Source organism: Hyperolius riggenbachi, chromosome 4 (assembly GCF_040937935.1).
Source record: "Hyperolius riggenbachi isolate aHypRig1 chromosome 4, aHypRig1.pri, whole genome shotgun sequence".
Taxonomy (NCBI): Eukaryota; Metazoa; Chordata; class Amphibia; order Anura; family Hyperoliidae; genus Hyperolius; species Hyperolius riggenbachi.
Window position 1 is genome coordinate 468450239 of NC_090649.1, and position 14153 is coordinate 468464391.

Here is a 14153-nt window from a genome sequence, read left to right on the forward strand (position 1 = left end):
TCGCAGGGCTTTTCTTCCTGGAGAGGCTGTGCTTTGAGCTGTAGCTCTGCCTCTCCGCAATCAATCTCCGCGGATCTCCGCCTCCTCCCCACCCCTCTCAGGGAAAGAAGATTGAGAGGGGCGGGAAGAGGCGGCGATCCGCAGAGATTGACTGTGGAGGAGGCAGAGCTACAGTGTAAAGCTTTGCCTCTTCGAGGAAGTGAAGCCCTGCAAGCCCGGGAGCTTTGCAGGGCTTATCTCTGGTAATAAATCACTCCTCTGTTGCGGGGATGCAGCGGTTTAACTCTGGCTTTAAAGCTGAAGAGGATTGTTAAACAAAATAAGGTAAAAAAAAGAGACTTCAGAGTCTCTTTAAGGCCGGTTTCAGACTAGAAACAAGCGTTAGCGATGCGGTGTGTCGCGCCCGATGCACCGCACCGTCAAAAACAGGCCACTGCGTGGTGTTCTCTGTCTGGCCACTGGCAAAGCAGGACGTGACACGCACTTGCCGTCACTTCCTGCTCCAGGTATGCGGAAGCGTATTGTTAATGCTAAGGGGCGTCTGTAGCTACCTATGACAGGCAAGGGAAGTAAGGGAGAAGTGACAGCTGGGACAGCCAGCACACTTGTGATGCAGTTTGGTGGAGGTTTGTAGGTTCAAGGAGGGCAAAGTCTAGGGTGACAGGAGACCTGTGACCAGAGCTGGCACAAGGTCCTCCAGCACCCAAGGCTGAGACACCAAAGTGCGCCCCCATCCCCCCCCACCCCAGCCATCACACACTGATTGCTATTAGACTAAGAGGCGCCCCAGGGCCCCCAACACCTTAATCTCTAGTTATCTGGCTTGCAGTTACTGCCATGTATCCCATTTTCTTTTCTTCAAACACAATAGGGGAATGATAGCTGAGTGAGTTGTACGTCCCCTTCTCTACTGCGCCTGGAGGCTGGAGCCTCTCTCGCCTCTGCCTCGGCCGGGCCTGTGCCTACAGGCTCCTGTGAGGTAAATCCAGGCCTGGTTGTGGCTCAAAAGTACCCCCATGTGTCTGTGGAAATTTAGAACCAACAAATTTGTTTTGAATGGTTGTTTGTATCCACTGGCTTCATAAGATTTTGGGCGGAGGTCCCCTTTGTTTGTAAGCAGTCCTTTAGACCATGTGACCAGTTAAAAAAAATTGTCTTACAATGAAAATAAAAACTGGCTAAACAAAACCTAGTGGATCATAATAGTCAGTAGAGTAAAGTGGCATTTCTCCAACCAGCTCTGTTATTTGGATCTCAAGATTGGTCCACTTCCACATTGCATACATTTGCATCAACTCAGAATAATAGTTTCACTGACCAAGCCTAGTATGTGGAGGCAGAATCAGCACTCACCACAGTGTCCGTTCCTTGGCTGTCTCTGGAGTAGAGGCGGTACAGGGTCACTATGCCATTGGGTTTACTGGGAGGGGTGATATTAGCCACTGCTACTGTGGCGGACACTGCATGGAACATTGGGGCACGTATGCCTTCTGGAGCAGTGGGTCCGGTTCTGCAGCGGGCCCACAGGCTGGACGTTCTCCCAGCAGAATTCACTGCCGACACCTGCAACAAGGAGCAAAATGTAATGCAATGGTAAGTGTACAGCACAATACTTATGTCAATATATCATCAATGACTGGGTGTGATTTGCCATAGGAGATTTGCAATGATGGCAGGGGACAACCGTGAGATGGTGTATTGAGCCGCCGTGACGAATAGCTAAACGGCAATGCAGGCAGCTGTACACACACTACAACCTCGGGTGAAAGGACATTTTCATTAAATGGCAAACTCAGTAAGTGTGATGGTCCTTAATATTTGCCATTTAATAAATAGAAGAATTATGTGCTTGATTTCCGTATCCCCGGGCGATACCTTCTCTTAGGTTGATTATCGTGCTGGCGATTTGGTAAAATTACTATGCATTTTATGTCACAATGGACTGTTTTACATATAGCGTTGGTTTATTTTGATCCTCCCAGTTACTTCTGAGGAAGCGGGCTGAGACCAGTGAAACGCGTTGCAAAATTCTGGAGCTACGGATAAAGCTGTTTTTGCTAATAAAACTACTGTGAATTTACTTGAGGTGGTAAGTCCACCAATGCCTCCCTTCTTAAACTGATTTTAAACATTTAACTCTGCTACTGGTGCCTGTGTTCAAGTACTAATCAGAAAAATTGTAACGTGTGTGGCTACCTTAAGGGCCCTTTTCTACTAGAGCGATTGTAATTGCTGAATTGCAAAAACGCAAATCGCTAGTGATTTTTAAAGATAACCCAAGGTGGGGTTCTAAGAATGAAATCTGCGCTCAGAGGCTGGGTCTGCTTATACAGCCCAGCCTCTGTTGCTATTTCAATCCCCCCTAAATTCCCCCTGCGCTCCGCTCTCCCCATAATTCACAGCCGCGCTGTGCGTTCTGTGTTTACTTTTGTCCTGTCACTCTGCGCCGCTCCCCCGCCTCCTCCATAGCTCCGATCCCCTCCTGCGTCCCTTCCCTCCCCACTGATTGGAGGGAAGGGAAGCTGTCAGGGACTGCCGCTATGCAGGAGACGGGGGAGCGCCGAGAGTGATAGGACGAAAGTAAACACAGCTCGATGATTTATGGGGAGAGCGGAGCGCAGGGGGAACTTTGGGGGGATTGAAATAGCAACAGAGGCTGGGCAATAGAAGCAGACCCAGCCTCTGGGCGCAGATTTCATTCTTAGAACCCCACCTCGGGTTCTCTTTAAATCGCTAGGGATTTTCGTTTTTGCGATTCAGCAATTACAATCGCTCTAGTAGAAAAGGGCCCTTAAGGTAGCCACACACGTTACAATTTTTCTGATTAGTACTTGAACACAGGCACCAGTAGCAGAGTTAAATGTTTAAAATCAGTTTAAGAAGGGAGGCATTGGTGGACTTACCTCCTTACCCTAAATCGCTAGGGTTGTTACTTTATCATAGAAATCACGAAAAAAGTATTTTCCACTACAGTGATTAGATTTGGAAATCACAAATCACAATCGCTTTCTGGAGCAATTTTTACAATGATAATGCAATGCAAATGCAAATCGCAATCGCATAACAGAATTAATGAAAAATCACAATCGCAATCGCTGGCGTTTGTGATTTGTGATTGCGATTGCTAGTGGAAAAGGGCCTTAACTCACCCTCTCTCTCTATTCTCTCCCTCTCTATCTAGCTGTATCCTAGTTTAGAATAAGCTTATTGGAAGCCTGGTAGCTCCCACCGTCCCTCTTACACATCACAGTATTGAGTTCTTTGTCACTGAGCAATAATTCAACTACACTTTCTCAAGGTGAACGATCAATTTACGTGGAAATTTCAAAATTTAGCACATCTCCGGTTTCCTCGCTGCAGGTTCAATAATTGATTTATACCGGGAGAGATCAGTGAAGCCCCCTGCACAGCAGACAGCTCCGTTTCCCATCACACACAACCAGCAACGTCCCTAATCACTTACACAGCACTATGGACAATGAACAGCTCTTTATTTTAAAGAGATCTCAGCACAGATCTTATAAATATAAACAAACCTTATATACCCGCGTATAAGCCTAATTTTTCAGCACAAAAATATGTGCTGAAAAGTTACCCCCTCGGCTTATATGCGAGTCAGTGGAGCAGCACGGATGGCGGAGCAGGTTTTGTTACTGGCAGAGGAGCGCAAGGATCCTGCTCTTGCCAGCTGGCTCGCTGCTGTGTCTGTGCAACATGATGTGCAGAGTGCGCTGCTCAAGACTACCTGTGTCCCCCATCAGTGGTGCAATGATTGGGGATTCTTCCTGTGTGGCAATTGCTGTGTCTCATATCTATGACGCCATCTAGTGGCATCTTGAGACACAGCTTTATCATCCTTGGGGCACAGCTGGCTATGGGGAGAAGGCATTACTTGTACTAAGGGCACATTTGGCTACTGTGGAGGGGGCTGTACTGGGGAGGGGGCCTATATGTGAGTCAATCACTTTCTCCTGGTTCCTAAGAGAAAAGTGGGTACCTTGGTTTTTACATGGGTCAGCTTATATGCGAGTATATACAGTAGCTCCCTTTCAGAGGGAGAGTCCCTCTTTAGGAACTAAATCCCCCTGTCCCTCTTTCTTCCTCATTTGTCCCTATTTCAGGACGCAGGGAGGGTGCACCCAGCAAAGTGATGGAGGGGGGAGCAGTGGCACACGGGAAGGGGTACCTGATTCTCCTCCCTCCCTCTCCTCGGGTCCTCCTCCATGCTCCCCCTCTCCATTACAAAAAAAGATTTATGGCAGGGGGAGCAGTTTAGTAAAGACTCCGGGTTCCATGTGATGTTCACTGCCATCGGGATGTTCTGTCTCTAGCGCTGTTTACTCTTACTACTTCCTGATTAGTAAAAGGAAGGAAGTATTTCTGATGCCGAAACCAGGAAAATTACCGTAAAGGTGGGTAACCTGAATAATGTACTGAATTCTACTTTATGTCACTGCGGGGGCTCTTTAATTTATTTCACGCAAATACTGATAGGTCATTAAGCCTCCTTCAAAAAACTTACTCAAAACGGAGTTGTTAAAACACACAGCTATTGCTGCTTATAACTGGAGTGACTAGAATGACTTCTAGCCAATTCTTATTGGTCCAAGTTCAAGCTGCAAAACATATACATTAACCTCCTTAGCGGTATGCCCTCCCTGTGTCGCTGTGTCCAGCTATCCCTGTGTCCCTGTTATTTGCTACTGCGCATGTGCGCAGTAACGGACAGCTGGACGGGACCAGGGAGCGAGGTGGGCGAGTGAGGCGGGCGTGTGTGGCGAGTGCGTGCGCGCATGCACACTGGCAGCGCCGGTAGAAAAAAGACCTAGAGCCCTAACAGGCTTAGGTCTGCTAGTATCATAATAACAGGCTATTGGTTTGCAACGTGGTAACAGGACAAATCATACTGTTCTGATCCTGCGACCCGGAGACGCTCTTTAACAGCTACCATACAAACCAAACTTATCTGCAGACGAACTAAAACTCAGCACTTACTAAGCTGATTTCAGAGAGAAATCTGCATGGAAATTGAATTTTCCTTTCATCTCGGAAGGGAATAAACATATGGAAGAAGGTGTAATCTTATTTATCAAAAATCATTTGTCTAATTAAAACGGGAATATCGTAAAAGGTCGGGAAAGGGGAGCCGATTTGCATGTGTAAGTTATTTGCCGGACGTCAGCCGCCATAGAGGCGGTAGATGGATGGGGGAGATTATAGGGTTAAATTAGGCTCAATAATGGCCAATTACACGGTGATCAATCAGAATGATAGATCTAAATGGCAATACGAAAAGACTGCCTAAGCGATTTCCTCAGATGCGCGGCTCCCTTACTAAGCTTTCCTGATTCCCGGAGTTTTCTACTGCGGGGGGGGGGGGGGGGGGGGGGGGGGGGACGCTTCAATTAGGCCTTAAACTTGCATCTTTCAATCTCATGTTAGAAATTGTCTCAGCCGATTGAAGCCGCTCTTAAAAGGTAACTCTGCTTTTTTTTTTTACCCCAATATGAGATACTGTTTATGAGTTCAACGCAAGCCATTTTGTACTTTAACACTGTTAAAAATGTTCCATTTTCAGTCCTTGGATGTTTTCCAACAGTAGTTAAAAAAAATCCAATTAACACTAGCCCGTAACCACAGCAACGGTATATGGTTTGTATGTAGGACTTCCCAGAATTCTCAGCTTTCCATTTGTGTTATTGGCTAGTAGCTTAAAGTGAACCTCCGGACTAAAAATCTACTCAGCAGAACTGAAAAGGCTTGGTGTTTCTTTAACAGTTTCACAGCATCAGAACTTAGTTTTTCTTACCAAAGCATCATTTTTAGCTGCATTTTTTGCTAAGCTCCACCCATCAAAGAAAAAAAGCCTGGGCTTTTTTTCCCTGATGCTGTGCAGAGCATGCTGGGATTTCCTATGTTGTTGTTCACGTTGCCAAGCAACTGGGAGAGATGCTTAGGACACAGGACAGTTGGAACTGTGTCTCATGCTCCCTGTCACCTCCTTTCAACCAAATAGATGGCTGCCATCATGAAATCAAACATTTGCTTGTTCTTTTAAAACAGGGTGGGTAAGAGATTATACTACCTATCTATTTTAATTAACATCACTAATGTAACTTAATGACAGTATGTTTGTTTAGGCTGGAGTTCCTCTTTAACATGAAACTGCACAAATCTCTTATGGGCTTGTTTATAAAAAAAAGCAGTCATCTGTAAAAAATATCAGAAAAAAATAAGAGAAGATTTGCAAGATTGTAAATCCCCTAAATTGGTTAACAGCAAGGTTGGGTTTGCACTTTTAGCATCCCTAGGAGTGGCGTAACTAAGGAGCTTGGGGCCCCAGTTTGAGTTTCACATGGGGCCCCTTAAGAACTCTATTGATATGGAGCCCCAAAACTTACCAAGGACAGCTGAAGTGTCAGAGAGGTGTAAGAGTAAGGAAACTTGTTGAGGATTACCACTATGCAGTGCACATTGAGAGGTGTTCATTACCAGCACAGTACTAATGCAAAGCTAATAAGATGGATGAAGGAGGGACCCTAATGGGCCCCTCTGGCCCAGGGCCACCGGTGCTGTCTCAACCTCTGCATCTCCTATTGCTACGCCCAGGGCCAGCACTTCAATAGAGGCAAAGGGGGCAATTACCACAGGGCACCAAAGGCCTGTGACTTCTGTGCGGTGTCACGTAATACATGAAGCTCTAGTCAGGGCCGGTCCTAGACTTTTTGCTGCCTGAGGCAAACTTGTGAGAATGTGCCCCTCTCCTTTCCCAATTTGGATTTACTCTGCTTCATCTAATGTTCTCAGTCAGCAAGGGAAACACTGCTGCTCTCCTGCCTCCCCCCTCCTCAATCACTGTCAGACTCCTCACACAGCACAACAAGCTGCTTTTCCTCAATGATGACCTCATCACCTCGCTATCCTCTGGGATAAAGTGGTTAATATAAAAAAACTGCTTTAAAGTGGACCTGAATTCTTGCACAGGACAGTAGGAAAACAAAGAAATGCACCCTGTATGTATTTAGAGAGTTTAGCCTGTCTAATCCTCCTCATTTGTGTCCGATCGCAAGTTGTAATTTGATCTCTCCCATGTGTCAGCTGATTACCACAGCAGATAAGCAAATAAACAATAAGTCTGCTTCCGTGAAAGCAGGAAGTAGAAACAGTGCAGATTTACTGCAGGATTTGTATCAGCTGTAACAAAGAAATGTTTTTCTTTAAATTGGACCTGAACTCTTGCACAGGACAGAAGGGAAACATATAAAAATGCACCCTGTATGTATTTAGAGAGTTTAGCCTGTCTAATCCCCTCTCATCTGTGACCAATCACACGTTGTAATTTGATCCCTTAGCTGAGTCAGCTGATTGCCACGACAGAGCGCTCATTTGTAAACACAGGATGTTAACATGTCTGCTTCCATGAAAGCAGGAAGTAGACACACTGCAGATTTATTGCAGGAATTGTATCAGCTATAACAAAGAAATGTATTTCTTTAAAGAGAACCAGAGATGATTCACCCTCTTGTATTTTACCTTATAAATCAGTGGGAACATGACAGTAAACACCTAATCTGCTCTTTGTTTCATTGTTCTCTATTTAATCTGACTGTTATCACCTCTGATAAGAAACCCCGACTGAGCATTCAGTCTAGCTTTGCTACGGAAAGATTATAGCTGAGTCTGTCTTCTCTGGTGTCTTTTCAAGCCCAAGCCTGCCCCCTTGTGGCTCTGCTATAATGACTCAGCTATAATTATTCCCTGCAAAGCCAGACTGAATGCTCAGTCCGGGATTCTTATCACAGCTCATAACAGACACTTTTAGCAGTGAGGATGAAACAGAGAGCAGGGCAGGTGTTTTCTCTAATGTTCTTACTGATATATATGGTAAAATACACAAGGGTGCTTCGTCTCTGGTTCCCTTTAAAGGCTATTATGCTGTTACTTATTTTTTAGCGCAGAGGGGAAGTTCTGAGTTCAGGTCCGCTTTAATTTGAATAATGCAAACAGTGTGTACGGCCGTTATAAACCGCCATGGCGGCGAAGGAAGTATTTCTCCCGTTGCATATTTATCACGGTGACAGCGTGGGGCTTTTATCACCGTACAACATGTTGGTAACACGCAGGGCGAGGGAACACTCCACAGAGCCATTAATAACAGCACAAAACAACCAAACACTGAAGGCGAGTCATTTAATAATCTGTTTCCTATGGGTACGTAATGAAATAGTTATGGCTTTCCCACAAGAGCGATAAGGAGATATTAAAAGGTCTTTCCAATATCTTTAATAGCTGAAGGCAACAGCTGATTCAATAGATTCGATCAAAATCACCGGCGTGCTCGGGCGCACCTGATTTATGCCGCAGACTCCCTCCGGCCATCACTCATCTTAGTTTGCTTTTCAGCCCTCATAAATTATGCCTCATAAATAAAAATACACAATCAAGGAAATCATATCAATTCACCCGCGGTGAATGAATAGCTGCCCCATAGCGGTCCGCCCGGTGACTCCTAAACAAGTCGGCTAAAGGGCTGCAAATAGACGCCTTTCCTCCAGACATTCCCGTGAATTAGTGCTATAGGGGACTTATAAATGGAAACCCACCTTTTCACCTCGGAAAAAAAAAAACACTACAAAAAATAAAATAAAAATATCTATATAAATAAATGAAAGCTTGACTGCAGCGCACATTGCTCAGGCGTACGTTTTATTTAAAGAGGAACAGTAGTAAAAATAACGTAATTAATAAAATGTTTATTTTTTTTAAAAAATTAAATAAAAAAAAAAAAATAGTCAGTGTTTACCCATTGTAAAAAAATGTTCTCTCCCTGATTTACATTTGGATATTTATTACAAGTAGCAACGTGTTTAGCCCTGGCAGGTGATCTTTATGGAATGTTTGTTCAAGGGAGTTTTTAGGCATAGGCATCACAGGCCACTGCCTGGAGTGCCATTGGTCCTGGGTGGCGCCATGCCCCTAATTAAGCCCCGCACCCCAAACTAAACCACGCCTCCTGAATGAAGCCACACACCGCACAAGTGTGTGCCTCCTTCTGTCCCCTTGTGCCACCTTCAGTCCCCCTGTACCACCTCTGCCCGTCTGTGTGGATTAAAGTGAAACAGTGCCCTAGGGAAGCAATTACTTTGGGCCCACACTTGATGGCCACCTAGCTTTTTTGGCAAGGTTTGTTGGGGTTAGCATAAACTGGGCCCTAGACTGTCTCCACGCCCTAGGCACCTGCCGAAGTTGTCTTGTGGAGGATCCGGCTGTGTGCATCCCGCCTGAGCCACTGTGCCTCCCTCTGTCCCCCTTTGAGTCTCACGCTGTAATCATGTCACAAGTGGTAGGAGATTATGGGCAGTAGGGTGAGTGGTGAGCGTACAGGCGGAAGCACAACACTGGACTCCAGCGGAGAGGTGAGAGCACAGCTTCTGCTGCGCTATATTCTGCATGTATACACTGGGTTGGGGTAGTGTAGGTAGTTTTTGCATGCCCCTGATGACGCAATAGCGAAACCGGTCGGGCTTACGGATGGTAGATGAGGACGGCACTCCAGTGATTGGTGATACGCGAGATAACTTTGAGGGTCTCTGTCACAAGGGCCCGGAAGTGAGTACTGTGATTGTATCTATTCGTGGATGTGCAATAAATGTGTTGTTTTTAAATGGAATACACTTAGATTTGTCCCGGTTATTATTGTTTTTATGCTGGGAGCTAAAAGGAGGAGAAGCTGCAACGCGAAATTCTGAGGATTTTTAAGAGGGGAAGTGATTGTTGTGGTGATCAATCTAAGCCTTTACACACACACACACGGAACATTTATATCGCGCTTTTCTCCTGGCGGACTCAAAGCGCCAGAGCTGCAGCCACTAGGACGCGCTTTATAGGCAGTAGCAGTGTTAGGGAGACTTGCCTAAGGTCTCCTACTGAATAGGTGCTGGCTTACTGAACAGGCAGAGCCGAGATTCGAACCCTGGTCTCCTGTGTCAGAGGCAGAGCCCTTAACCATTACACCATCCAGCCACTGGTGGATAAGCCTTTAGACCTTATAATTTGGGTCTCTCCAGAAATTGGTAAGCCTGGACTTTGAAGGGTGTCTGGTGATGGATATGTTAGCTTGAAATACCATACAGCGCTGAAGTTTCTATAGAGAATTGGTGATGAAGTCTATCTGAGGACTTTTAAACTTCCTGGCAGCTTATGGGATATTTTATTATCTCCAGCGCGGATATATTAATATGTATAGTGTAGGAAGGGGTGTGGAAATGCGACAAGATCGGCGGGTTGTTTGAACCTCAGGGACTCCCTGTGCCTCCTAATATTTTTTGTTGTCGTTTTTTTTGGGGTGCACAGGGCTTCTTGCCCGAAGTGACAAAAAGGCTAGAAATGCCCATGTTTGTTTACGAAGAGTTGCGTGCACAGAGGAAGATACTGCTTGCTTAGCAGTTGGAAAAATCTGTTATTTCCCACAATGCAACAAGGTTCAATGCCAATGACACGTCATTACCACACCTACTTACCGGTGCATGGGTGCACCCATTTTTTTATTTTATTTTATTTTTTTGCTGTAGCGCACTAAGCATGCCACAGGTTGGCAGCTACCCCGCCAGTGGATCCAGCACCTACATAGAACCCTCAATAAAAAAATATTGGAGCCGCACCCTGCTTGGTTATAATTATCCCCTGCAATGATTTTACAGGAAGCAGATTTGGAATATTCCTACCTTATATTCATACTCTGTAAAAGGCTGCAAAGTCCCATCCTGGAACGATAAGGAAGAACCATTGTAGACAAGCTCTTCTGGAGTCCTCTCCTGTAAGTGTCCCACTGTCCTGCGATAAACTGCATAGGTGAGGATTTTCTCGTTTGGCTGTTGCGGTCCATTCCAGGCCAGGAACGGAGCATGGCTATTGGTCAGGACATCTATCAGAGGAGCAGGCTGGTAATCGGGAGCTGTCTCTTTGGTGTGGACGGATGCCCATTCGCTGACGGCACAACCCAGTAATGTACAAGCTTCAACTTTTGCTTCGTACCTTAAAAACAAAAATCTATCACTTTGTGGTGTTGATATAGTAAAATTTTGTAGGGATGGACAGAAATAGAGAACGATGGAATAACCCAGACTGAATTCTTCAAAAACTATAGGTAGGAAATGTTTATAGCCCTGACTGCTTGCAGACAACCGTTGCAGGCTTGCAGGCAATTTACTGACCTTTCAACAACCCCAATAAGTTCCACCCTATAGCAGATTTTTTCTTTTCTTTTAATCTCGTTTACTAAATCACTTATGTTATCCAATAGAACTGGAAGTTATAATGGGTAGAAAATGGTCAAAAAGATGAACTTATTAAAAACCTAGTAAAAAGTTGTGTAATGGTTCTCCTAGGAGGTACATGATTATTTTATTTTTTCGGGGGCGTCTCTTATTCTGCTTTCGGTTCTATTATTAATTTGTGATAATTGCGATTTTTGAACAGTAACTTTCAACATCCAGGATCAACAAAAGAGAAAGCCTGATAAAATAGCAACTATAATGATATATAGTAGAATCTACTATATTTATCAGGATACCCATTTTATTTCTAATTCTAATGGGAAGCCAAAAAAACCATACTAACCTAAGGAGAGGGAAGGCTCTGGGTCCTATAGCAAGAGCTTTTCAAATCACTAGAGCTAAAAAAAAAAAGCTCTTGCAGTGTGAACCAGGCCTTACAGGCATAAAACACTTTCCTAGGACAAAATGGCTTTTTGAGACCAGGAAAGAGCTACAAATGGGTCAATAGTTCATAGATTTTTAGCTCTGACATACTTCAATTAATGTATCATTGAGCAGAGACAATGAAACAGTTCAATAAGATAGAACTTTGGGATATCTCAAAAAGTCATTTTTTGAGGAGTAGAATAGATACAATTGGTAATCTCGTCAGTTTATTTTCCCCTTGCATTTCCATTAAAGTCGAACTGGTGTTTCTTAGCAAACTGAAAAAAACATTTTCGAATATAACTGAACTTACTGATTATATGGCTTCAGATTCCGGACCAGAAAGGAATGATGATGACCAATCCGGTAGACAAATGAATCATTAAAACGGTATTGGATTTCCTTCATTTCAGCTGGGTGGTGGATGTATAACGTATAGTTGACTATCTCTCCATTGGTCCTTAGTGGTGCCTTCCAAGTGGCCAAAATCTCATTGGGACTTTCTACTTGCAGTTGAGGAGGCTCCATCCCTGATGGTGAAGATGGGTGAGTTCTAACTTTGGCAGGACTACTCAAACATTTCCCAATGCTATTGCTTGCTTGTACAATATATGTGTACTCTGTGCCTGACTGCAGACCAAAGTCATGGTATTGAGTATCCAAGCCAACATAAATCTGTTTACCGTTCCTATGTAGCTCGTAGTTTATAATGTCACCGTTTGGTTTATCTGGGCTTCGCCATGATATCTTAATAGACTGCGCACTTGTGACCGTAAGGACTGGAGGTTTGATGTCTGATGGTGGAGCTTCCATTGTCCGGAACAAAGTCTTTGGGCTAGTTGTGCAACCACCACTGGTGCAAGCAACTAAGCTGATGTTATATAAAGTGTATGGTAAGAGGTTGGGCAGCATTATTGATAGTTTCTTACCGGCGAAATATGTCTCACCATCATCTGTTTGTATTATGTATTTTGTAATTTCTCCATTTGGCACAGATGGTGGATACCAAGTCACATTGACCTCTGAAGAACTGAGTGGTTGAACAATGGGTGGCTTCAACAATTGTGGTGGCCCTTCTAAGGTTTTTATGGAAGATGGCTTGCTGGTGGAACAGCCACCTAAAGTGCAGGCTCTTATAGAATAGGTGTAGTCAGTATAAGGAAGTACTTCTTTGTCTGTATAGTTTAACATTGAGGAGTCCAAGCTAAACGGAAGAACAAGGTTGTTCTTCAGCAATCTGTAATTGAGAATTTTGCCATTTTCATCATCAGGCTCCGACCACTCAATAATAATATGACTTGAACCGCTTTCTCCATGGAATACCCGAGGAGGAAGAAGAAGACTAGGAGCCGCTTGGCTAGTCTGAGCCACTGTCCATGGACTATCTGTGTAGCCTACAGAGTTCCAGCTTCGAATTTTATATTCGTAATGTGTCCATGGGTGTAATTCACTGTCTGTAAATGTGAAGGCCCTCTGTTTGATGTTTGTTTCTCTGAAGACAACACTTTCACTCTGTTTCTTCCTACTGTCTGGAGAATCTTCTTGCATATTCCTTTTGATAACCTCATAACGAGTCATTTTTCCATTTGGTTGAGAAGGGGGTGACCAACTTAAAGTGATATGGCTGGCATTAAAGGATTGGATAAGAGGGGGAAGCTGAGAGGAAGGGGCAGCTTCTTCTGTTTGGATAAGTTGAGGAAAGGTCCTGGTGCAACCACCGGATGTGCAGGCCTCCAGCAGCAAAGAATAGTTTGTGTACGGCTCCAGGCGGCGAAACAAAAACTGCTGAGACAGACCACTGTACTCCAGGTTACCATCACTATAAATGTTGTACATCTGGAAAAAAAAAAAAAAAAATATAAGTGGATTTATAAAGATTAAATTATACTAAATCTAAATTAGTATAAACATTAAAGGACCACTGTCACAAAAATCGTAAAATTTAAAAATACATGTACAAACACATACAAATAAGAAGTATCTTTCTTCCAGAGTAAAATTAGCCATAAATTATTTTTTTCCTATGGTGCTGTCACTTACAGTAGGTAGTAAAAAAAACAGACCGTACCGACAGGTTTTGGACTAGCCCATGTCCACTAGGGGGATTCTCAGGGTTTCCTTTATTTTTAAAACCACTTAGTGAATGGCAGTTGCTCTGTCCAACTGTCAAAAAAGTGTGCAGGAAACAGAGAGGCTGCCCAGCATGTTTGTATAAATCCTTTTCAGGGAGTGTCTTTAGAAAGAATAAAGGCCATGCTTAGAATCCCCCATGAAGAGACGGACTAGTCCAAAACCTGTCAGTTCTTAATTCCACTACCTACTGACCTACCTGAGTAACAGCAACATAGTAAAAAAAGTAATTTATGGCTCGTTTTTGTTCTACTCTGGAAGAAACATACTTCTTACGTGTATGTGTTTACATGAATTTTAAACTTTACAATTTTTCAGAAA

At 44.1% G+C, this 14153-nt stretch overlaps 1 protein-coding gene across 6 annotated transcripts in view; it reads right to left on the reverse strand.

Moving 5' to 3' along the window:
* Positions 1–14153, reverse strand: part of USH2A (usherin) — a 1078291-nt gene that overhangs the window by 76899 nt on the left and 987239 nt on the right. For all 6 annotated transcript variants that reach the window (XM_068232882.1, XM_068232881.1, XM_068232884.1 and 3 more), the window contains 3 exons: positions 12016–13538; positions 10725–11034; positions 1354–1563 (listed from right to left, as the gene is read on the reverse strand). In XM_068232882.1, coding sequence (XP_068088983.1) covers positions 1354–1563; positions 10725–11034; positions 12016–13538 — 2043 coding nt within the window. The remainder of the gene's footprint in view (positions 1–1353; positions 1564–10724; positions 11035–12015; positions 13539–14153) is intronic.